The sequence below is a fragment of the Amblyomma maculatum genome, chromosome 3, assembly GCF_055883805.1.
Source record: "Amblyomma maculatum isolate TAMU_Amacu chromosome 3, ASM5588380v1, whole genome shotgun sequence".
Taxonomy (NCBI): Eukaryota; Metazoa; Arthropoda; class Arachnida; order Ixodida; family Ixodidae; genus Amblyomma; species Amblyomma maculatum.
In genome coordinates, this window is record NC_139346.1 from 172,256,569 (window position 1) to 172,280,492 (window position 23,924).

Here is a 23,924-nt window from a genome sequence, read left to right on the forward strand (position 1 = left end):
TTGAAAAAAAAAAAATCCTTGCTTCTTCGTCTTCTTCTTCTTTCTGCCCTGTTCTTGCAGTGATCGCACGACAACACAGTCCCGCAGTCCTCACGGCAAGTTTGTCACAGAGAAGGCCGAAGCCAAACACAGCACTGTCCTTTCAATAGAAAAGTGACGTTTCGCACTCCCGATACAATTTCTTTGCAGATTCGCTGCAATTCTCCGACACTCTATCACGCTGATACATGACACTGCAACCTTTTTGCAGGAGTCAACAAAACTGCTCTAAACTCCAAGATACCAACGGGCACTTGCTTGCATTGGGCTCAAGATCAGAACTTTCTTTGCCAAGCCTCTGATCGCAAATGCAACAAACAGCTATTTCCTGTCGGATGGTTTGAAACATAGATGCCAAGCTCCACAATGTGCTCATAACACCGAGTTCTGAAAGAGACCTGCTTCACCAGTGGTAACTGAACATGCAGCGTTGAGCAATGAATGACCAAAGATCGCAATTTACCGCTGTTCAGTTTCGACAGTGGGTAAGTAAAAATTCACACGTCACAAGGACTCAAGTATCGGCAAGGATTGCAGCAAATGGAACACTATTCAATCTTCCCTGAACTACCCCTAGCATTTACGACCTTACACAGAGAAAATATATGCACCTCATTAAAGAAACTACAGTGTTGCAGTGTCAGTGCCAGAGTAGACAATGTGTCGGGGAAGTGCAGGCAAAGTCCACTACTCAAGTAACCGGGCACACTTGGCTCCCGTAGCAGCAGCAAGGTGGGCGGTCCTATCCAACTGGGGCCGCCCTGCTTTGGCAGCCATCGTGGCGACGTGGTTCTGCGGCTCCTCAGAAAGGAGGGAAGTACTGTGGGGGTGGGTGGCCATTGCGGAGGAGAGCCACCACGGGGGAGGAGGGGGCCGATGATGACGCAGGCGGTGGCGGCGGCGCATCTTCTTCCTCCTCCTCCACGGGGGCGTGTTGTCAATCCCAACCATTTTCCTTGATCATATGCGCCAGCTCGATGATGTACTTGCCCTCCTTGTACTTCTGGCTCGACTCGAAGGCATGCTCCTGAGGCAACAAGTGAAACCGGTGGAAGAATGTGATGCGAGTGACAAACTGAGGGCTACACCAAGACACACTGCCTCAGCAAATGAGGTGCACTAGAGGGAACAAACATGGTGACTCATTCACCTTTTTCTATTAAATGCTCTCTGACCATTTCGGCACCATACAGAACAACCTGTTCCCAAACAAACGTTCCTGCAAACGCATCTGCACATAAAAGAACAACATTCCGGACATGCACTTTGGTCAAGGACATGCAACCTTAATAACCACATTGAGACTACTGGCTGTGATAGTAATGACCGTATAGCTTCACAACATGAATTTTACCTGCTTTTTTTCCGTGATTTGTGTTCCAGTTGTTAATGAGGTGCTTTTCAGTTGAGCCCACTGGTCCCCCTCTTAACAATCTGCTATTGACTGTTTTCATCCCCCCTTCGCTCCTGCCTTTACTAAAACCCTCTTGCCCATTAGCCAAGACACAGGTAACATGAACTTCAGGCCACATTCCCCCCTTACTCAAGCATCTCCATAACCTCATCGTAGAGTCTGTAGGCACAGCCAGGTAGAATGCCAGGCTTTCAACGAATAAATCACCATCGGCACACATAATGCCTTTTCAATAATCCACTCGGGACATCATCATGACATATAGCGCACCAAAGAACCATGACTCACATATTTCCAACCAAGAGTGGTTTTGCAGCATTCACAGTAGATGTCGGCCACCGCATGGAGGCCTGTGAGTAAGTAGCGTTCTTCTGCTGGTCCGCAACCGACATTCACCCTGCAATCAGACAGCACATTTACAAAGGCAACCCATTGAGATCTATTATGTGCATAAATCTGCTGTGGATAACAGCACGTATGCCGCAAGGTTTCACAAAGAAAATTACACAGAACATAACACTATAATTAGTACACAAAAACAGGAAGCCAATCGTCAGCAAAAGGCAAGCACAGGAGAATTTTTTTTTTCGTGGTTTTTGCAATCAATAGTTAAATTAATTATTCCATTAGTTACAGATAATTGATTAGAAAGTATTAGGATTAGGACGTTACCGATAAAGAAGGAATGGAAAGTAGAAGTGTGCCAAACTTCAGCCAGCCAGTGGCTAGGGATCAAAAAAAGAATGCGGCTGAAAAAAGCACACTAACAAAGAACTAATAAACTTAACATGATATGAGTGACAAAATAATAGTCAGTGTAACTAAAGGCCTAAAAGGTTTTGTATTCGAAAGCTAGTGTAGATGTCTAACTGCTGCTATTCAACGTGAGTGCGACACGCTAACAGAAACACTGCATCCAATATTTCAAGGTTAAAAAGCTGTGATCAGGAAAGGATAATCTTCAGCAAGCATGGACAATTTTTCCCGCAAAGAAAACTGTGCAGAAGACACACACCAAAGACAGGAGTAGCAACGTTTTGTAGCTGTGGTTCCATTCTTCTGCTTTCTATTTTATTTAGCATTGAATATTATGCCTCTATATGCCAAGTGTAATTAAGTTGCTCAAAGTTCTTGACCATCAACTCCATCAGTGTTCTATCAATGGCCTATTAATATTCCATAAATAAAAATCTCCTTGACCCTATAGTCTCCCTCATGATTTTTAGAGACCAGAATGAACGTAAAACAACCTTCGCATCAGTGGCACAAAACCAACTGTGAAACTAACTCATCACCTCTGAATATGCGTGTTCTGATCATTCAAGTGGCGCACTTTGTGCATAATATTCCAGCATTCAAATGTTTCCTGACTGGTGAGATTTCCCGTACCAAATCAGTGTTGTTGGCTGTGGGGTACACAACAGCTGAGTGCTCTGGATCAATTCTGACATCTTGAAATTCAGAGAAACACTGAGGTCTATTCTAGCCAATTTTCAATTTCGGTAAGAATAGACTCTAAAGCTTTTTCTCAGTGTGTTATTGCTTGTCTGGCCGCACCAATCTAGTCAAACTTATGACATACTGCACAGAAAAATGCTCAGTAAGCACCATTTTTGAAATATATAGCGGGTGTATTCTAGTCTCGCGATATGCACCAAAAAAGCGTGGCACTGGCGCAAAGCAATTTGCTTGTGAAATCGGCCCAACGGCAACCCCACTATCAAATTTTTTAGTCTTTTCTAGCTTAGAAGAGAGCTCAGTCTTCAGTTAAGAGCCGTCTCTTTTTGATGAGAAAGTGGTAGTCTATAGATACAGACCAGCTTCAATGTGACCTCAGCATCCCCTTGACATGCATTAAAACCCCAACAGACCGGTGTTTTTGTATTTCGCTCCAAGCAGCGCTGCGATCTTGACACATGGCGCAGAATGGTAGCGGGCACACACCACACTGCTACTGCAAATCAAACTGCACGTTTTTCAGGAGGAAGGGGGCAAACGGAACTCACACTGAGTTAAAGAGGTAAGCCCTCCCTTGGCTTCCCTGGAATGACTGCAGAGGAAATAAACAAACACAATCAGGACAACAAGACAGTCAGGAATCTTTCGCTCCAGCTGATTGTGATGCTCCGACAAACGGTATAAACATGAGACTTCTATAGATGGAGGTTGCTCCACATCTCAAATGTTTCCCTTCCCATTAGGACACTACGACTATAACCAAGAATCCTTTCTTATTACTCCTGAAATGAAGCGCCACCACCAACATCTATTGCACCAAGACTAAATATTATACAGCCAAAAAAAAAAAAAAACACCACTGGAGAAAAGAACAAACATATCTGCCTCTAGAAACAAAACCCTTTGTGATAATAAAAAATGAAAGCAAGTTTTGAGCTTCAATTAGAAAATAAATAAATGCCATGCTCAAAATGGTACCACTTATTGTCACGCTGTGCAGATCATAACCATAGTGGAAAGGCATTCCAGGAAGGTGAGCATAAAAAGAACAGGCATGCAACAGAAACAGGTGAGACTACCTGCTGCTAGGCAATGAAAACAAGACCATCTTGTTATTGTTTCACGATATGCTACAACTACATTGAAACAATGACACAACATTCAGAACTTCTTGTTTCTCTCATCATAAACCTTAAGAAGTCTAGAGGCAATCTCTGTGTGCTGAACTAGAAGCATCATTTTTGCCGCACAGAGTGTAGATGATGGTTTAAAAGCTTGTGTCAGCAAACTGCCACTACTTTCTAATACACAGAGAAAGCAGTGATGCATGCTGCAGGTGCCTATTTATCACGAGCCTTGACTACGCAATAGTCCCCAAACAAAAGAACACAATTAATTTCACATGTCAATAAAGAAAAAGCCCATGATATAAGATAATAACGAAAGAAGAAAGGATATCCAAGGCAAAGCTGATGATAATTATTTCCTTCTATCAGTACTCAGTACACAGTCCAGAGAAATATCAAGAACTTCTTTTGTGTCCTTCCTGCCACTAGCTGTGAACTCACAAAGCAATTCAAATCACAAACGCCTGCTCATTCTTCGTCCCTTGTATCTTTGTATTGTCTTTTTCTAAGATAATACAAGTATGATCGTTCCAAGTGCATTACTATAGCTCCTCAATGCTCTGCATTTGATCTCACTGAAATGTTGTGGCCTAATGATAAGCTCCCATTTTTACTTATTTATTTATTTATTTTTTTTGCCATGTTAAGTGGTGACAAAGAGGTAAGAAGATCCACGACTCCTGCAACAGATAGCTGGCCTTCCCCTTTTGCATGTCAAAGGCACCCTGCCCCTCACCACTGTGAGAGGCCTTCACAATGATCTTTCCAAAGTGGCACTTGACATTAATTGTGGCTCAAGCCAAGCACTTCATGCACTTGACCTTAATTCATGCTCCTGGCCCCAGATCTAACTGCCAAGGAAAGGAATAGCATTAGCTCATTAACAACCTTGCAGCACATCTAGGAATAATAAATGCCAAAAAGTGCAAGAAAATATTAAACAGAAGAGTGGCCCAAAGCTTTTTACTAAGCGAAATAAATCAGTCACCAAAAGCGCAAGTTTAGGAAGTGTGTACAAAAGAACAAGAGGCTTATAGTTGTTGCCACAACAGCCGTGTACAAATGGAAACCCAAATGAGCAATGAAGTTTAGGAAGTGTGTACAAAAGAACAAGAGGCTTATAGTTGTAGCCACAACAGCCGTGTACAAATGGAAACCCAAATGAGCAATGAAGTTTCTTTTTTGCCTCTTTGCCAGCTTTTTGGTTGAAAACAAGTGTGAAAAAATTAAACAGCACTGCAAACTCTGCATTGGAGTAATGTGAAAGCATGGATGCTGCTGTTGGTTGCTTCTGGTTGCTTCTAGTTGCATAATTCACTTCTTGTTTACCCATTTTAGTCTTTAGTACTTTCAAATTGCACACCAATCCCTTCCTATGCCCTTTTTCAGCTCTACATCCAATTGTGTGAAGTCATATCCTCTATGTCACATTACTTCACTTCTTGCTTACCCATTTTAGTCTCTGGTGCTTTCAAATTGCGCGTCAATCCCTTCCTATGCACTTTTTCGGCTCAACTTCCAGTTGCATGGCGTCACATCCTTGACGTCACCTTAATTGACTGATTTAATTAACTATTTTAGTATTTGAGGCATTAAAATGTGGCACCAAGCCATTGGCTAATGAGACCATTTTCGCCTTTATTTTTACATTTTTGCATCTAATGAATTACCCAATTAAATTATTGGCCTAATTATTTTTCTGACACAACATTACATCACCCTCTATCATTGACACCACGCATTAGCCTCTACCACTTCTCAATTACAACTACTGCAGATAACTTTTACATTTTTTGCATGCAATTAATTACCTAATTAACTTATTGGCCTAATTATATTTTTGGACACAATATTTTGTCACCCTTCATCAATTGACACCACTCATTAACCTCTACCCCTTCTCAATTACAACTGCTGCGGACACGATTTTGCTAACACGGTCTGTGGACAGAAATCTGCTAACATAGCGAAGTAATGCTTTCACATTAATAAATCAATGCTATCTAACTTACATATAAGAAAAAGCCTCTGTACGACACTCAACTGCTATCACAGTGCATTGTTAATAGAACCATAGGTGCTCCAAATGCTCTGCAAATTATCATATGCTAGCAAAAATACAAAAAAAAAATGAAAAGAAAGAACAATCAACGTGGCTTGCTAAGTCTTCTTGCCATAAAAAGCAGCCATTCCCTGTCATTATGCAATTTGACCTACAAAAGCAAGAGCGAACCAGGAAGCCTTGCAGTGATTAATTACACACTCCCATTTCCTCCCCTAATTGTTTCAAAGAATCACAATGAAAGAAGAATGAACAAAAGCAACAGGGGGTAATAAAGCTCAAAACAATGAAACAGCCAGGCCCCATTATCCTCACAGGCTGGCCTGGCACATGCAATTATCATGCTGCGATCTCAACTTCCTGCCCCTGATGAAGAGAGCACACACAGCAGAGAGTGCGTTGTGCTTCCAGGTGATATAAGAGGCGTGGGCAGAGCCAGTCCACTTCAAAGCCAGTGACCCATTAAGAGACCAGTTTTGGCTTTTGAAAAACACCGCCGTATGTAGCAGTTGAATGCTTTTCCCACTCACCCCTCCGCTCATGAGTATAGCACGTTGTAATGCAACAGTGTGCTTCCTAACTCGTCCCTATGTCTCTAAAGTGAGCCTTATTCACAGCTTTATATAACTGTGAGGCAAGAAATCTTGACAGTCTGAAAATTACCACTGTAGGTGTATGCATGCAAAAGCAGACAAAACGCAAATAAATGAACAAGAAGATTCTTAGACTACTCATGATGAAAAAATGACAGAATTATTGCAGACTAGATGTAACAGAATAGAAACAAATCAATGGGTGGATTCTACAAGACGACCCACAGAGGGGAACGGGTAGCACAAGATGAAAAAGCAAGAAAATGGATACCTTTTTTTTTTTTTTTCAAACTAAATGACAACCCGCTATTTTAAGCTTTATTTTGTGTTATCAACGAAAAGAGGATGTATGACAGAATCTCCGCAAACGCGGACAAATAGCGATGTTCACTTTTCACAATGCGAATCCCAGGCAGGGTACAATTATTGTCAGAAGCTGCAAACTACAACACTCTATACATTCTCCATGTGTAACCAAAGAATGACCATAGTTAGAGAAATCAGTGATGCAAGGACACTAACTGACCTCTGAATGAAGACAGCCAAAGAAAGAACAGCAACTATTAAAAAAAGGGGATATGTGGTTAAAAATAAGCCAAAGATACACAGCCACTCTTTTCAAGGTGTTACACCAAGGGTGCTTTACTGTGCAACAAGTAAGCTTAAACACCTGCCAATTCATTAAGCATAAAACCTAATATAACATGCTAATTTCGAATAAATACACTTCAATATAAAGGTGATAGAGGGCCACAGTGAGCTAGACTAGACATCAATGTTTAATTCGGTGAATCAAAATTTATACCACACTGCCTCTAGTAAGCACTGAAAATAAGGCCGATTCTCCATCTGAGCATTAGGCCGCTTCAACATCCAAACACTCGGGCTGCTTTTAATGTTGCTGCTTGCTGTTGGCATTAAGTTACCTGTGTTTCTTGCTCTGAACTTTCCACGGCTGCTTAAACAATTATTTCAAACCTGCCCTCTGATCCACTCTTCATGATGTCTTTTTTTTTTTTTTTTTCGTAGCACTACATTCACTAACAGATTTTCGAGAAATGCTATCCAGATAGGAGCAACTACAAATTATCCTTTGAAATACACACACGTCTTCTATTTTAGAGTGTATTGTGATTTTTACTTAAACTGTACATATTCCAGTGCGATGCCGAGCGAGCAAGAGGTTGTAGTAAGGAAAGGATAAGAGATATAATACTGGAAGAAAAGGATGCTGTAGTAACATCTACTATAGAATATAAGAGGCACAGACAACTTTTTCCAATCTGCGAAGCAATGTATTCAGCCAAAAGATTTATTCCAACGTGAAGCACCAGCCACATGCTGAGTACAATGCCACAAAGAGATGACAATGATCACATGGAAAAGATGAAGCGCATGCAAAGTGATCAAAGATATAAACAGAAGCACAGATGCTTAAGACAACAGATGAACACTACATCTCTATGGCCTACAATTACTGCACTTGTGCATGCACAGTGTGTTTCACCCTTGTGTGCAGCGCTCAATCACCGCATCAACATCTCGTTGCAGTTTCTACTTTTTAGAGGCAACGCTTGTACGGAAGTAGATTCGCACAGGCCTGCAAAGAAGGTGAGTGCGAGAATTTTGTCCGGGAACAGTTGGCTGCTTTCCGATTCCAGCTTATATTGCGTGATGCGCACTGCCCGATCGAGCGCAGTACACAAGATTGATGACAACTGTACAATGGGCCGACCCTTCAGAGTACTCCAGTATTGAATGAGTTAACCAAGTTGTTGAAAAAAAAAAGTAAAAAAAAAGAACAGAATGAGTAGTCACCTTGGAGATGAGCTCGTCGTGATTGGCCAGGTGGGCCCTGCAGTGAATGCAGCTGTAGGTGCGATGGCAGGTGGGCAAGTACGCCTGGAAAGTCTTCACCATGCTGCCCCCAGTCAGCTGCAAGGTGCTGCTACAAGCCGCTCCTCCCACCTCCACCCTCCTCCTCCTCCTCCCTGCGAGCCAAGGGGCCCCCCCGCACTGCTGTTGCCGCTAGTGGTGGAGCACCTTCCCACGGCCAGGGCTCTGGAGAACCGCAGCGTGGGCCAAACCAGGGCTACTGTATCTGTGCAACAAGGTAGACAGACGGCTTTGCAGATGCGGCCCAAGTTCTTCCCGCAAGACGGGCACAGGAGGAAACCAACATGGAACTGGATGACAGAACACTAGCCCAAGCAGCGATAATCGTAAACAATACTTCGTACTTTTGCAAGGGTAAAACATGGCCCACTTGTGAACGGGTGAAAATCATGATCCAAATGTGGGTGTGAGTGAGCCCGAGTGAGTTGACTCGTGGCTGACTCACTTGGCTTATTGTCAACTTATAGTCGGTGTATCGTCGACTTATAGTCGACCTAAAGAATAAGCAAATATTCAGAATGGCAGAAAATTTGTGTGGCATTTTGGACCACTAAAGAGTGATAAGGCAAAAGCCTTTGCTTGAAACTTCGCTGATTTCTGGTTTTACTGCGTCTGCTTCTGTAGGCTGTGTGGTGCGGCGTTCGAAGAAGTGTCAAATGAAAGGCGCCGCCCAGACGCCTGGATCGGTATGAAGCGATAGCGTAAGCTACCAGTCAACATATAAAACCCCACTTTAGCCAAGCCGTATGAATGTGCCTGCGTGCCCTAGGGGTAACGTAAATGCTAGTGTCCTGGCAGGCTGATTGTGATATCACCCTTCCAGGTGAAAGAAGAGGCCAGAGTTGGCAGCTCCTGCCAAACGTATCGTCAGGCAACCCTACGTCCAGTTAGTGCTCGGCCATATCAGTTGCCAGCTATCGCCTGCCAGCACCATGCTCATGATTTTTCGATTACAACATCAATGCCGGTCAACGACACCAGATTTTCAGTGTGAACGAGGCCTTAAACGCCATCGCGTCAAAACTTTTCATGCTTAAAATATGCCTGTTAGTCACGTTTGCTCGGTGACTTTTTAACACGTATGGTCCCATCATTATATGGCCAGGTAAGTCATGTTTTAACAGCTATCAGGCTGTCTGCCTGATAAAAACCGTGCTCTCAAGGTTCTACGAGCGTTTTACTGCATGTGGAAACCTCCATGCAGTGCCCTGGCACCAGCAAAAATGTGCACTTGTACTCAGTGGCCCTTCTATCTCGTTTAAAGACATCCACGCAGAAATTATCCCAAGAAATACTTAAGCAGCAAAACTCTGCCCACAATGCTTGGATGTACTGGTAAACCACGTCAGCAACTGAGTAAACGACGCTTCTTCGCACGTCAGTCCTTCTAGGACTATAATGTATAGTGCGCAAAAAGACGAGACAAAGAGGAGAAGTGGACAACGACGGCGCAGATTGGCAACGACGCAAAAAGACGAGACAAAGAGGAGAAGTGGGCAACGACGGCGCCGTCGTTGTCCACTTCTCCTCTTTGTCTCGTCTTTTTGCGCACTATACATTACTGTCCATCATGGTTCACCAACTCGCCCAATCAGCCGTTCTTCTACACTTCTAGGACTAGTTCACAGCGTCTATTTCATGAAAATCGCAAATATGCACGTTCGAGTGAGGTCTATCTAGCTGAGCAGCGCTGCACTTGTGACGTGTGCCTTGTTACCGCATCAGGCTAAACAGCGAAAGTTTTCTTATACAGACAGCAAGCTTGAAATGTAGCCCCACCATACAAAGGTCCAGCCCCAAAGAGTGTTTGATATATTGCTACAACAGTGTGTAGTGACTAGTGGCCTCGATTCTACCATAACAATATATTTTCCTGGAGAATGAAGTGGGCTCGAAAATACCCTTTCCACAACAGCTGAACAGCTGCAAGAAGGGACATAAGATCCAAGTTATAGGAAGTGAAAATCTGTTTTTTTTCAGCTTAGTTCAAAACTGGAAGATAATTCAAAACAAGAAAATGGGTATTCGTTTTCAGCTTCCACGGACAGCTTAAAGGACCAATAAACATGTGTAACTTACAATGAGAGGATAAAAATGTTCTGCCTTGGGGACAATGGCTTTCCTTCCGAGACTCAGCAAGAAATATGGCGGCCTCTGTTGGCCATGTCCAACTGGCACAGCGTTTAGCTCTGCATCCTCAATAACGAAAACTTTGTCTCCTGGACATGAGAATCATGTCTTGGGCCACCTAGAAACGCCTAGTGTTAGACAAGGCAGAGATAAAACCGCCCTCTAATCAACAGGGCAAAGGCCAACCATCTCCAAAGACTTCAGAAAACTGGAGACAAACATGACACAATGGACATGTGGCGAGCAAAGCCAATGAGGCTTTTGGGTTTTCAGAAACAAATGCTAAACCTAATGCCTATGCTACTTTGTGCCATTTAGGTGCCATTCCAGTAAACCAGTTTTGTTGGGCCAGAGTGCAGCACGTGAAGTTAAATACTGCAGGAATGTCAAGTGTGGGAAAAAGCGCTACAGACGTGGATGTGGCAGGACTGCACAGGCATCGAGTTAACAGCTTAGGCTCACTGACAAAGGGGACATTTAACCTGACAATGAACACAATTCAGCGCCTGTGTAGTCTTGCAATGTCCCTGCCTCCCTTCCCTCATTTAGTAACGTAAAGTTTGGGCACTTCGGTATAGCACATGATAGGAATGAACAGCGTACAACAGACGAGGACACATTAACCCTCACTCAGCATCATGGATAAACTATATAGCCTGCCAAAATGCCCTCTTGGACAACAGGAATGTAAGCACATTATAAAAAGAAGGCATTACATCACTTGTAAAGAGCACTGCATCCCCAAATACAGCATGCGTAAAGGGCTACAGTGAACCAAAGCTTACTGAAATATACACCGTCCAATCATTGACATTTATATATAGGGCACATTTTAAAGCTCACCTAATGGAGAAAAAGAGAACACAAGAAAGGTTTTTAAGAGTATTCACTTCTATTAATGATTGCCATTATATTCTTTGAAAAATAGAAATAAAATAAACTTAGGTGCAGTTGAACTATAATGAACTCGCACAGGCTTAGCAAGCCAATGCCTCTGTCTGTACATATATTTCCTCTGTTCACCCAAGGTTACATGGAGCAGCCTGCAGATGAAAATGGTGTGCCATTCCCCAGCATCAATCTCAGAAGCTAAAGAAAAGGCTTGAAATTAAATTGCAAATAATGAAATGCATTACAGCTATAGAAAATGACAGGACTCAGGAGTTACACTGAAAGAGAGTATGAGAGAAGCGTGGGTTACAGAAACTGAAAGCAAGTCAGCAATATCTACAGCTGAAATTAACAGGAGGAAACATGTGGTATATTCGAAGTTTCAATTTATTTCTCCTCATTGTGGCATCATGCAATGTGTCTGTGTATAAAATCAAGTGCATGTTTGTTATCAAAAGTAGTTTGTGTGGGGCCTCAGCAGCTTCCGGCCTCTTTTATCAGCCTCCTGAGCAAAGCTTATGAAGGCCCAATTATACAATAGTGACAAAATGGGATTCGAATCGCCAAAGGACACAGATTTGGTATGTAAGGTGCTCATATTGCAATCAGTGCCGCACATAGTGGAGAGCTTCGGATAATTTTGATCACCTGGGGATCTTTAACATGCAATAACATTGCACAGCACACAGGATGCTTACCTTGCATCTTGCCTCCATTGAAATATGGCTGCCGCAGCCAGGATCAGCCTGTTTTTATAATATTGCTACGAAGATGACAAAGCGGGCAGTGGCGCGGGGCGGAGTGCTCGAGCTAGGCCATCATCACGTCGTTCTGTTTCTGTTGTGTTGCCGTGTTCCATCGCTTGTCATGCCACCACGTAACAATATGGATAAAGCAGCCTCTATGCCTTTTTTTTTTTTCTTTTTTTTCTGATGTCTGCAATCCTTCTCCCAGCATGAGCCAATTTTTCTAATTCAACTACCATCCAGAACACAGTAATGTATAGGATTCAGTGGGAGTGGCCTATTTCCTTAAATTGAATAAAGTTCACGCAGACTTTTGCTTTGCTCTCTTTAATGACATAAAAGATATTAGACCGTCGTTCTTCTATTGCTCTTTGCATGCCTTTGGGCATTTGCTTTTGAATACAGCGTAATTAACTTTTTGCTTCAACAGCCAACAGTCGCCACGGCGTAGCGGTTCAGCTAGGTCATGTGAGGCATACAAAAGTAGCGATATTTTAGTTCCTTCATTCATAGTCATTTCTTACTCTCCAAGCAGGCTAGCGCCGGGGTTATATTGAATTAAAATGATGAAGCAGTGACTATACTGCAGTTCTTTAGCTCTTTGCTTACCGCATATACAGGAATCGTTCAGTCTGAATGATGACAAAATGCCCCATTCAGCTTGTTACAAAAAGATCGTACATCAGTTTAGGAATATCTTCTTTTTCATCAACCATATGAGAAAGCATTTCTAAGCATCCCACAAAACCTGCCAACACAGAACAAGGCAAGCGTGGCGCCCAAAGTAGCGTCCTTTCCTCACATTGCACCTGCTCAGCAACCAAGCATGGTAGTATTTAGTATTGTGATTTCAAAGCTAATCTGAAGAACTGTCGATACTCAACTTTGTACTGCATGCGCAAAGTGACGATGCCCATTCATCTTTTTTAGTTCGGAGAAAGATGACTGTGCAAGCCCAGTCCAAGCTATCAACAGGTGGCTTTTGTTTCCACCATTGACAAGGGGATTCACAGCTTTCCAGGCCTCTCCAAAGGTACTAGGACTATTCCGAACAGTTGTGTACCACTAGCAGTGTAGTGGGCACAGTTTCTTGCAAGACAGCCCGGGATCGACATTGGCACTGCACCGCAGATTAGCCTAAGGTGCTGCAGACAAGTACTCTTTTTTGTAGCGAAAGCTACACTGTGCTAGGTTTTCAAGCCGTCGGCGTGGCACCGTGGAAGACGAAAGAGAAGAAGAAGAAGAAGACTGCAGATTAACCTGAAGTGCTGCAGACAACCACTCTTTTTTTGTAGCTACACTGCGCATGGCACCATGGAAGACGAAGAAGAAAAAAAGGAGAGAAAAAAGAAGAAATAGAAGAGGAGGAAAAAGAAAAAAAGAAGAAGAAGACAGATAACTCGGTAGCTGGTAGAGGCGGACAACAGCGAGTTACTAGGACAGAAGGTTCGTTCGAATGTTGCGACGGCGTCCCATTAAATCCAGTTGTCCGCAGAAAAAATCGTAGCACTCACAGCTTTCACTCTATCACTAGGTTCAAGCCATGCTTTAACCCCCACAATTTTTTATATCTTTGAACTTGTTCACTCTGCAATTTGGGCTACTCTGTGATGTCTGAAATGCCTACGCTCCTGCAGCAGCAACGCCCGTGCAACACAGTTGTTTCTGTGTCGGCATTTTGTGCGATGTCACAAGACCGCATGAATCGGCAAGAGCTGCTATCTTAGTAGGCACATATTAGATCCAGAGTCAGACACATCACTCCTGGGTCATGCAAGCATACTCAAGCGGCTGAGTTAAAGTTGGGCTTTATATGTATGCCAGGTAGTCTCCCATATACTGTGGTATATATTACAATTGCATGGTAATAAAAACATACAAACCCAAAACTGAGATACCAACATGTATAGTTTGCATTTGGCCTGACCATGCTGAATTTCCAGTCTTTATTATTTTTGTTTTTGCTGAGCAGAAAGCCTGAAGAGCTCCATGAACTCATTTCTCGCATGCACAAAATGAACACTCCAGAATTTTTGTTCTTCCGTTTCCTGACTGGATTTACATTCATTGGTACTGTAAGTTTGTGTATGTATTTCTTAAATCTTTTCAGAGATTTATTTTCCTTCGTAAGCGAGATATACTACTTTTCCTTAAATTAGTCAAAGAAAAAATTCTATTAGGTACACTATGTGCTGCAATAAAGTAATTTCCAAATTTATGAGCGAAAAATTTTATGAATATCACCCTGTTCTCCCAATTTAAAGAAAAGGTTAATGCTTCAGTGACATGGAAATAGCCAGTGTGCTACTACTTGATTTATGATTTCTCAGGCAATATTAGGGGTGTTCATATGTAACATCGGCAAGCTGTTATTCATAGCCCATAGTTATAACCTTATGAAATGTTTGAGTTGTTTCTTAATTGTATGAAGCATTTTAGTGTATCTTCTAAACACACGTGCAGAAATAAATAGTAACATTAATTTTTGTTTTTTATCATGTATGCGTGTTCATGGCTTCATTATCTTTCTAGAATGCTTCAATATTTTGAGATGAAAAATATAAGAACTGCTAGACTGAATGAATGAATGAATCCTTCACTGCAATGAATCTCGACCATCATTTGGGAGTCAAGATGGATGGGGAAGTAAGTGAAGAAGCAATTACTTGGTTCTTCATGTCCTTCAGGGTTGCGCAACATTAAATAACCTCTCTCACATAACTCAAAGCAAGCCAATAGCCCTCTGCCACAATGGCATATTGTGTTGCGGTGCTAGATCATACCTGGTGGTGTGCTTGGATGCACAAGTAGTCACGTAGAATATGCTGAATTTATGTATTCAGTGTCAAGGTGACATGCAATGCAATTTCTTGTGTCTTTCATGCCTGCCGAGAAACCACTTGTGACTTAATTATATGCGGAGTGTCAGCTGCATTTCCTATTACTTTGTTCTCTTGGGATCGAGCGAACTCTTCCTTAGAATAAAAAACTAACGCTAGTGTCGATTCCAATAAACTATGCCTGATGTTGTTTTTTAATTTTGGTATGGACATGCACCAGTTCTCTGCCAGAGGAGCATTCAGATAAAACATTTTCCTGTAGGGATTTCTGTCTATCAGCTTCAGCAGGGAGTACCTGCGATCAAGCCCTCCCCCGTGGTCACATATGCAGTGGCACTCACCCCATCCGTGCCAGTATGTATATAAAATTCAGATTTTTGTCCCAACATCTTTTGCACACACCTCAACCTCTTCCCGATATCGTCGCCCACACCATTCTCTGTCGTCGGTGCTGTCAGCTCTGCTATTACTGTGCACGAGTCTGTAAGAATTTGATAATCATTTCCATGTTGTATGATAATAATCATACAACATAGTGTGTGTTGGTCGTAATGGTATTGATGGCTACCCATATATCAAGCAAGTTAGTGTGTAGAGTTAAGCCTCAAGGTAGGAGGCATGTACTGCCCATTGTGTTGGGGCACTTGGTGCACAGACCCACCCCATACACTAATTACAGCATCAGTGTAGATGTCTATTGCGTTCAGAGGTCTTGTAATTGCCGCTTTCTGTTCAAAAACTTGCTTAGCCACAGTGTTTCATCTGCTTGTAGGTCTCTGCGGCCTTATACTCCCAGACAACTTTTTGTGGCTATGTAGTCAAAGCTGCAGAGCCAAAACACACCAGCTTACTGCGCAGCAGAATACAGTCTCTTGATAAATTTCGTGGATTGTGCTATTATACCGCAATGGAAATGCTAATGTTATTATTACGTCAAGACTGTACTACAATACAAGCAAGTACAACGTTAGTGCATTTTAAAATCAGTACACGACGCAATAGAAAAGGATGGCTGCGCCATCTACCAGGAATCTCCCAAAGCATATGTCAGCTCTTTGTGCAATATCTACCGGCCAGTTTCTGTATCCTTTCACAATGCGCTCATTTCGGCATTGTACATAAAGCATGATATTCATTACCCCGAATTTGTGTTCCCTTAGACCTTAACTAGTTTAAAGAAAAACATTTCTGCATTGTTGCCAGCTCGAAAGCCATTATTTCAAGTAAAGATGAGGCTGAAACTGAAACCGTACCTGAGGTCAGATATGCCAGAACTAGAAGGTGCAGTAACACCGTGACGAAAACTCCGCTCTCGTAGCCTTGGCTGCAATAAAATGTTGCCCGGAAGTAGTTACTGGGACCTCCGATTCAAATCTGTATTTTTGCCGAATAAAAGCTCAATATGCAACATTTTCTGTTTTAAGGTGAAAGCCTTTTTAAAAGCTCATACCGAGTATCTTGAATAAGCAAGACATGTCCGCGAGACGTCGCAACATGTTCTGACATCTACATAATTTCCCCTTTTGTAAAGCTGGGCCTTCAATCTCTCATGTTGAGAAGAAGAGTCCCGAGATTCCAATGTCGCTGATGACGAAGGCGAAGAAAAGAAAACAATGAAATTATAACAAGTACACAAACACGCAAGACAGAGGAAGATGACAAGAGGCAAGAGAGAACAAAGAGGAAAGGCTTTCGCTATTAAGCAAAGCTAAGTGGAATCCTGTCATTTTTTATGCTCACAGTAATAGGTGAGTGACCATGTCGTAAAATGTCACATTTCAACGACTTCAAGATGTAGCCTGAAATATGCTGCACTAAGAAAGACTCTTTTGTTACCATACTTCAAGACCTCACCTTGGTAGTTAGCAAAAATAAGACATTTGGCTCACATCAGATGCTACTGTGCTTCAATACTAGTTAAGAAAAAGTCTAATGTAGCAAATGTGGATACTTGGGGACAACTTTCTGGGGCTATGTGGCAAAAGTTATACAGCGCCAAAACGTACCAGCTCCCTCCACAGCAGAAAATAGTACCCTCCTGAAACTTTTCGCTCGCAGATAGTATATCCTTACAATTTATTAGCATTATTATTACATCCAGTTATAGTACAATGCTAGTCAGTATATCCAGTTATAGTACAACGCTAGCCAGTACAGCAAAAGTATAAACAAGCAATGCACATGTCGATAACCGTGCCACCTGTTGGCAAATTTTATTTACAAATACTGCTGTTTTGGAGAAGAGACATAGTAGGAGTAGGTAGCATAGAAATAGATAAGATAGAAGTATTGAATACAGATCAACAGGCCAAATTGTTAGGCAACTGAACAATGAACTCTTTAATTGGCAATGAGCAAAGCGAGCCATCAAATCGATTCCAAATTTCAACAGTTAGCAGGAAGAAAGAAAATTTGAAGCAGTCTATATGTGGGTTGAAAAAAACAATGTTTAATGGGTGGTTCCGTCAGGTTGCACGTGCGCTTGAGGACTCAAATAAGAAGGGTGCCTGGATGCCAGATGACATGTGAACGATCCTCCTGTGCAGCATAATGATGCGTTCACATGCGCGCCTATGTTCTAACGTTTGCAATGATAAAGTGTGCACATGTGAAGATGAAAAGTTGTGACTGTATCGGCCGAAGATGAACCGGATTGCTTTTTTCTTTTTACCGCTTCTAAACGGTCGATGTCGTGCGCATGATGAGGGGACCAAACAGTTGAAGCATACTCCTGGATCAGTCAAACTAGTGATTTGTAAGCAGTTAATTTACATTCCTTTGTGACATCTTTTAAGGTTCGTTTGAGATAGCTAAGTTTGCAAAATACTTTTCCAGTAATATTATTAATATGAGCATTCCATTTTAAGATATATGAAAAATTAACACCCAGGCATCTGAAATTACTGGCATGGGTTGATACCTAACAAGAGTAGGCGAGCGGCATTTGCCTGCCGGTGCCTATATGTTTTCACAATGCGCTTATTTCGACAATGTACATACATTGTGCGGACTATTGATTAGTCGCTGATTTATGCTCTTGCAGTTCAACAGTGACATAAGACAACACATTCTAGCGTCATTGGTAGCTGGACAGCTTGAATGTCAAGGCAGAATTGAAACTAGGCCGGATATGCACTTTAAACAAAGCTCCACTCCTGTAACCTTGGCTGCATATGCAGGCTATCCCCAAGTATATTTGCCGTTTTAATTAAATTGACAAAACCAGACGAGAGTAACAGCATGTTAAAATTTTAGACAAGAGTGCCTTGTTCTAAAATGTTGGTATTGAAATCTCCCCCCAAACTGGATCACACTTTTATTCAGAGCTACAAGCTAATAACTAAAAAAAAAGTATATAAATCGTACAATGCTATGAATAGGAGAACAATGCGGGACATGTATTTCAACCCTGCCTCGAAACATTACACTTCATAGCCTTCAGTTATTGTGCTGCTAAAATCTGTCAGAACGACATTGCTTGTGGGCAGCATCATAGAGAGATACCCCAACCATTCTATTTGCGTAGTTAAGAAAAAAATTTTCATAACACCGCAATTAAAACATATTGCAGCAGTCTTGGTACCATGTCTCCGACAGCATTACGAATCTGATCTCCCTGCCCTCTTCCTACTGAACTTTTATGCGGTTATCCAAGTACACGTATGTTTACGTAGCATTACAGACAAGAAAACAAACAAACCTTTTCTCATTTATTTAACAACCCTCTTTAACAACCTCTTTAATGCTTTGAGGCTATAAGCAATAATATTTTTTAAAAATGCAACTAAATATTTTGTGTAGATATATAATTTTTCTTTTAGCATATATTATGAATGTGTCCACATTTAAAAGCTCAAAATGAACACAGCCTCCCACAATGAATGCACTTTCCTGCAAGCCTCACCACTGAACGAACTGCCAAGCAACAAACCTGAGACAGGTCACAGACAAGTAACAGGGAACATAATCGGAAAGCCGAAAGCCCCGACTACAGTCCTATGAGGAACATCTTCAGCCAATGTAAACAGCTTCTGTTTAGAGTCTGACCAGCTTCACTTCAAGGCTCTTCTTTTGGCACTTTTTGTCTGCACGCATGACGATGGCCAGCTGGCACGTGAAGCAGCCAAGAAGGCAGAGTGTAAACGTGCCTCCTAATCAACAAGTGCAGGCTCTCATACAGGAAACTAACCTCTCCCCCTGACGGCGCTATCAGCTTGCAACTGTCATGAACTATCAATAGCAATGAGTGCCTAGCACAGTGATAGCTGGCAGGCAGTGCATCAAATGCACACCAAATGCTGCATGCAATATCAGCGTTCAAACAATGAGATGAGACTCTCTTTGTGTTTTCGTAGTTGGCTCTATAACAGCTGCTGCTAAGAAATAATTTCCAGACAATGGAAAGTGAGATGAGATCATCATCACATGTTTGCTGCAGTTCAAAGTGGAAGCACAGTGCCACACAAGGCAACAAACAAATGTATGCAGTTGTGCTTTTTTAATTACATATAAAGCTAAGTGTTTACGTGGAAAGAAAATTTTACTTTAAAGCCAAAATATGCAATTTGCATGAGCCAAACCTGCAAATTTCTCTCAATAAGGATACAGCCAAAAGATCTACAAAGGTTAATATGGATAGAATTCTGAGTAAAGGGGCATCCAATATATGTGACACTGAGCTAATGAACATAGACACAAAATGCACACCATCAGTCACGTCTGCTGTGAAATCAAGTGTGTCAGTCGCACAGAAGCAGTGTTAATTCATATCGGTTTACATTCAGTTTCCTTAGCTTCCATATACTGCACTGTTCTGCATCTGAATTTATATAGCCGCCATCTCCACATCACTGCAGTGGCACTGAACTCGCGAATAAGATCTGAACGTCAGGAACACGAGAGTAATTTTATTTTTAAAATTGGAAGGTGCTGATAAACTATACATTGAGCCTAGAATCGCAAGCCAGTCATACACGTGAAATTCAACGCTACGTGACCTCATCGAGCGCACATTCGGCAACAGCAAGCAGTTTCCGGACATGGCAACACAGGGCGCACGCGCGACGTTCCCAAAGTAAACACGGGGCAACGTCGCTTCCCAGGAAACGGGCGCACGGTCGACCGGGAACACCGTCTGTGAAACACGCCACGGCTACTAAGCCATAAGCGCGCGCGCACACACACACGTGCCCAGTAACGCGCGCACATCTACACCAACCCCGATGTTGCACAAGATTTTTGTTGCTACGAGCCCTTCCCCGCCTCGGTGCTCTAGGCCACGTGCTGGAACGACCGTTAGGAGCGCATGCAGCGTCTTGGGAAGCAACAAAGGGGCGCCAGCTTCTCCCCACGCAGACGTCTGCTCTGCGCGCCCAGCCTGCACGTCTGTGGAGCGCAGGCGATATGCGCATTCATGTGCTCACGTGTCGCGGTTAGGCAAGCTCTGTGCGATAGGCACTGAGGGTGCTAGCAACGAGTAAAGTTACAGCGGACAATCATACGGTTTCCCCTGCAACGCTGGAACACGATTCGCCAGAGGTTACATCACGGACACAGTTTGCAACAGTAGTAGTTGGCGCGCCCCATGCGAGTTGGCGACGCTCGCGGACTGCGAAGGGGGTAAAGAACACAGAACAAAAAGATAACAAAAAAAAAAAAATAACGTCTCGTCGGCTGTCTGCTGTGGCCTGTGTCGAAGGCGTGATTCAGCGCCACAGAGCAGGTGCCGTAACGTCGGTCACGTTGTGAAACTATATCACGAGTCAGGTGCGCGATTCCAGGTAAAGCCAAACGGACTACACACCTAAAGCGCGCACGCGCCAATGCGCTGCACGGTTGGTCCGAAATCATTAGGCCTAGACAACATTCTGGAAAAAAAAAAAAAATGCAAACGAATGAGTGCACGTTCGTTTTCTTCGTACTCTGGTGCAGCCTTGTCTAGACACCCCTAGAGGTTGGCCACCACGAGCAGTCAGGCCTCGCGGACCGCAACTGCGACGCGGAACAGTTATCGTCCGCCAAGCGGGAAGAGATGCTCAGCATCGCCGATAACGAACGCGTATCCAAACTTCACGCTACGTCGCTCGGCTCAGGCACTCGCCACAGCGGGCTTCCTGTGTTTATTCTGTCACCTTTGAGCGCCTGCTCGTACAGGTACGCTCCAGGTGACACAATGAGAGCGCCTTCAAATGGAACGCACGAACAGCAGACGAGCCGATCATGAGCGTCAGCTGATGGACGTGCTCTGCCCATTAGTTTCCGCCTCAAAGCGTGCAATCCGAAATCAGCACATCCCGCTAACACCTGCGAAAAGACAGCCATCTAAACGCTGCGCAGCCACAACGTTTCAAGCAAGGCATCAGCAGAAATCCGCAGTTAGAAACGCAAAGCGGGCACTTAGCAACAAAGGAGGACCGAGATCGTGGTGGAACAACGCGCCAGCGTTGGCGGCAAGGAGCTGTCTTGAAACCGCGACCTACGGCATTTATTGCGAGAAAGAAGATTGCCAGAAGCAGAAACATTCGCGCTATTTCTGAATAAGATAATGAACTGCGTCGCGGATTTCTGGCGAACTACGTTCACGATCACCCGAGAGAATGCGCGCACACAAAGGATGACCGAGTCGTCGCGAGACGACTCGCGGCCTTTTTGTGCTTCCTCGCGCCAAGGCAAGACCAAAATTAGATCGGAGTTTCCAACGCGGAAATGCAGCATTGCGGCCGGTCTGAAACACAACGGTCCGAGCTGTGTCCCCAAAATCGGACAGCGACAGCAAAAGCCTCACGACGCGGGCGTAATTACGTTTGCATAATACGCAGATATCCGGAACTGCAACAAAGCAGACCGCGTAGAAAGCGGTCGCAAGGGACAGAATCACCGCAGTCGCCAAACGGGTTCCCTAATCATCGTACGCAGCCAGGGCATCGAATACAATACAGTAGGACTGCTGAAGGGATTACAAAACAAAGAAAACGAGGGGTGACCATCCTCGAAGCAACGGTTTCGCCCTCCCGAGGCTAGAGCGACCGTGGCCCTGATCGTGGTGGCCCGGGGCTGTGGGCAAAAAGTTCCAAGATCACTCTGCCGATCACAAGCATCGCACAAGGCGCTGGTCGTCCACACCAGACAAAGGTCAGCCGCAAAGCCAAACAAAGACCCGCTAGTACGAGCTCGGTCCTCGCGTAAACAGAAAGCTCGCTCGGACCATCAGCACCCTCGCTTACCAGCCGCTTGTCCGAGTGTAAATCCATGGGTGGTCGCTAGGCGAGACGGCGTATCCCGGCGATTTGGGCACTGACAAAGACCGTTTTCAGCAGGAGACACTGCGTTGTTTTGGTCGCGAGGCGACAACCAGCTGTTCCTTACGCGAGCGATTGCGCAGATGCGTGTCAAAGCGGGCCCGTTCGGCGCAGGCAACAAACAGCGACCTCGGCGACGCTACGGGCCGGAGCAGCCAATGGGAGCTGCCGCTGGGAGCTCTGGGCCGTCGCAGAGCAGGGCATTGGCCCTCGGGCGAAAGAGCCGCTCGCGGGGGAACCGCGCAGGACCTGCTCGCTCGCCGAGGGCGCCTTATTTTCGGAGAATTCAAACAAGTTGTTTTTCGTGGTGCCAGTGGTTAGGAGAAACGAACCAGCTGAGGAGGCATCATCGTTCACGAGAAAGAGAGCCACCTCCCCCTGTTCGGTCGCGGTGGTGGGGAGCGAGCTCACCGGACACGCGCTCGTTGCTGCTCGCGGATCGGTGTGCAGTTTCGGGAAGGACCCTTTTCCGTCCTATAGCTGGAAGGGTTCAATGTTCGCGCCTCCGCGCAGGGGTTGGAAGAAGCAGGAGGAGGGAGTGGAGGCGGTGCAGCTACGACGGCGGTGGCAGAAACCATTTCCTTTTCCTTTGGCTGCGCTTTTGCTTCGTTGTTCATGGTGCATTTATCATTGGTTCCATTTCTCTCTTCTTTAATCTGCGCCTCTTCCCGGCTTCTGAGCCGCGCGTTCGCTCAGGAGCCCCGGGCGCTCACCTTCTTTCGCTCCTACCTCTCTCCCTCTCCTAAGCCGTGACAAACCCGCCTGCCGCTTCGCGAACCGTGAATCTTGAGCGTGTACTTCCTCTTTTGTCGGTGCGCGCTCAAAGCAAGACCAAGTATGGGAGCGGATGGGCGCATAGGTGTACACGCATGGCGGGAGGGCAAGAAAAGGAACCGTTCTTTTGAAGCGGCAGCGTTTACCGCTCCCCCTTGCTCCATCGCCCCCCTCCTGTGCGGGGCCATTCATAAAAAGCCGTTTGGGCACTCCTAGGTTTTTTCCTTGCACGACCATGAACGGCAGCCTTTCATTGAGGGACAGGGCACGCGCACGAATTTGTAGGCACTGCTATTTTATATACAATACCTTTATGTCCATAAGAATGAAAATAAAACATATATCCTGTCGCTCATGCACAAAACTAGCTAAGCCACTGGCTCGTACTTCATTGTTGTTACTTACCTTGCCGAAGATCGAATCCCATGCACTGTGTAACAACGACAAGAAAAAAAAATGAAAAAACAAAACAGCTTCTTCGCGATCTCGGCGTAGTTTTGGCGCCAAACGTTAGTGCTTTGTTATGCGAACACGTGTTTTAGGGCATTGCAGCTTCAAATTAACGAATGCAGTCAATATAGCACTCTACTTTGGTGAATTTAATGCGTCGTCGGATATATCCACTTTCTAAACTCAATTCAGAACAAATTTTAGAG

The 23,924-nt window shown here is 44.1% G+C and overlaps 1 protein-coding gene across 1 annotated transcript; it reads right to left on the reverse strand.

The window, feature by feature from the left end:
- On the reverse strand, positions 1-22,749 carry Ypel (Yippee-like). The gene is made up of 5 exons (XM_084598666.1): positions 22,420-22,749; positions 8,512-8,794; positions 3,460-3,503; positions 1,742-1,850; positions 1-1,066 (listed from the first exon to the last, which is right to left on the reverse strand). The coding sequence occupies exons 2-5, from the start codon at positions 8,611-8,613 to the stop codon at positions 977-979; spliced, it is 345 nt and encodes a 114-aa protein (XP_084454792.1). The 5' UTR covers positions 8,614-8,794; positions 22,420-22,749; the 3' UTR covers positions 1-976.
- Positions 22,750-23,924: the final 1,175 nt, after the last annotated feature.

Excerpts from the sequence above, each read along its gene's own strand:
- Ypel (XM_084598666.1), bottom strand. The coding sequence starts at position 8,613 with ATGGTGAAGACTTTCCAGGCGTACTTGCCCACCTGCCATCGCACCTAC. Across the intron at positions 1,851-3,459 it reads GCTTACCTCTTTAACTCAGT|GGTGAATGTCGGTTGCGGAC; the intron begins GTGAGTTCCGTT and ends GTCTGATTGCAG. Across the intron at positions 1,067-1,741 it reads CCACTCTTGGTTGGAAATAT|GAGCATGCCTTCGAGTCGAG; the intron begins GTGAGTCATGGT and ends TTGTTGCCTCAG.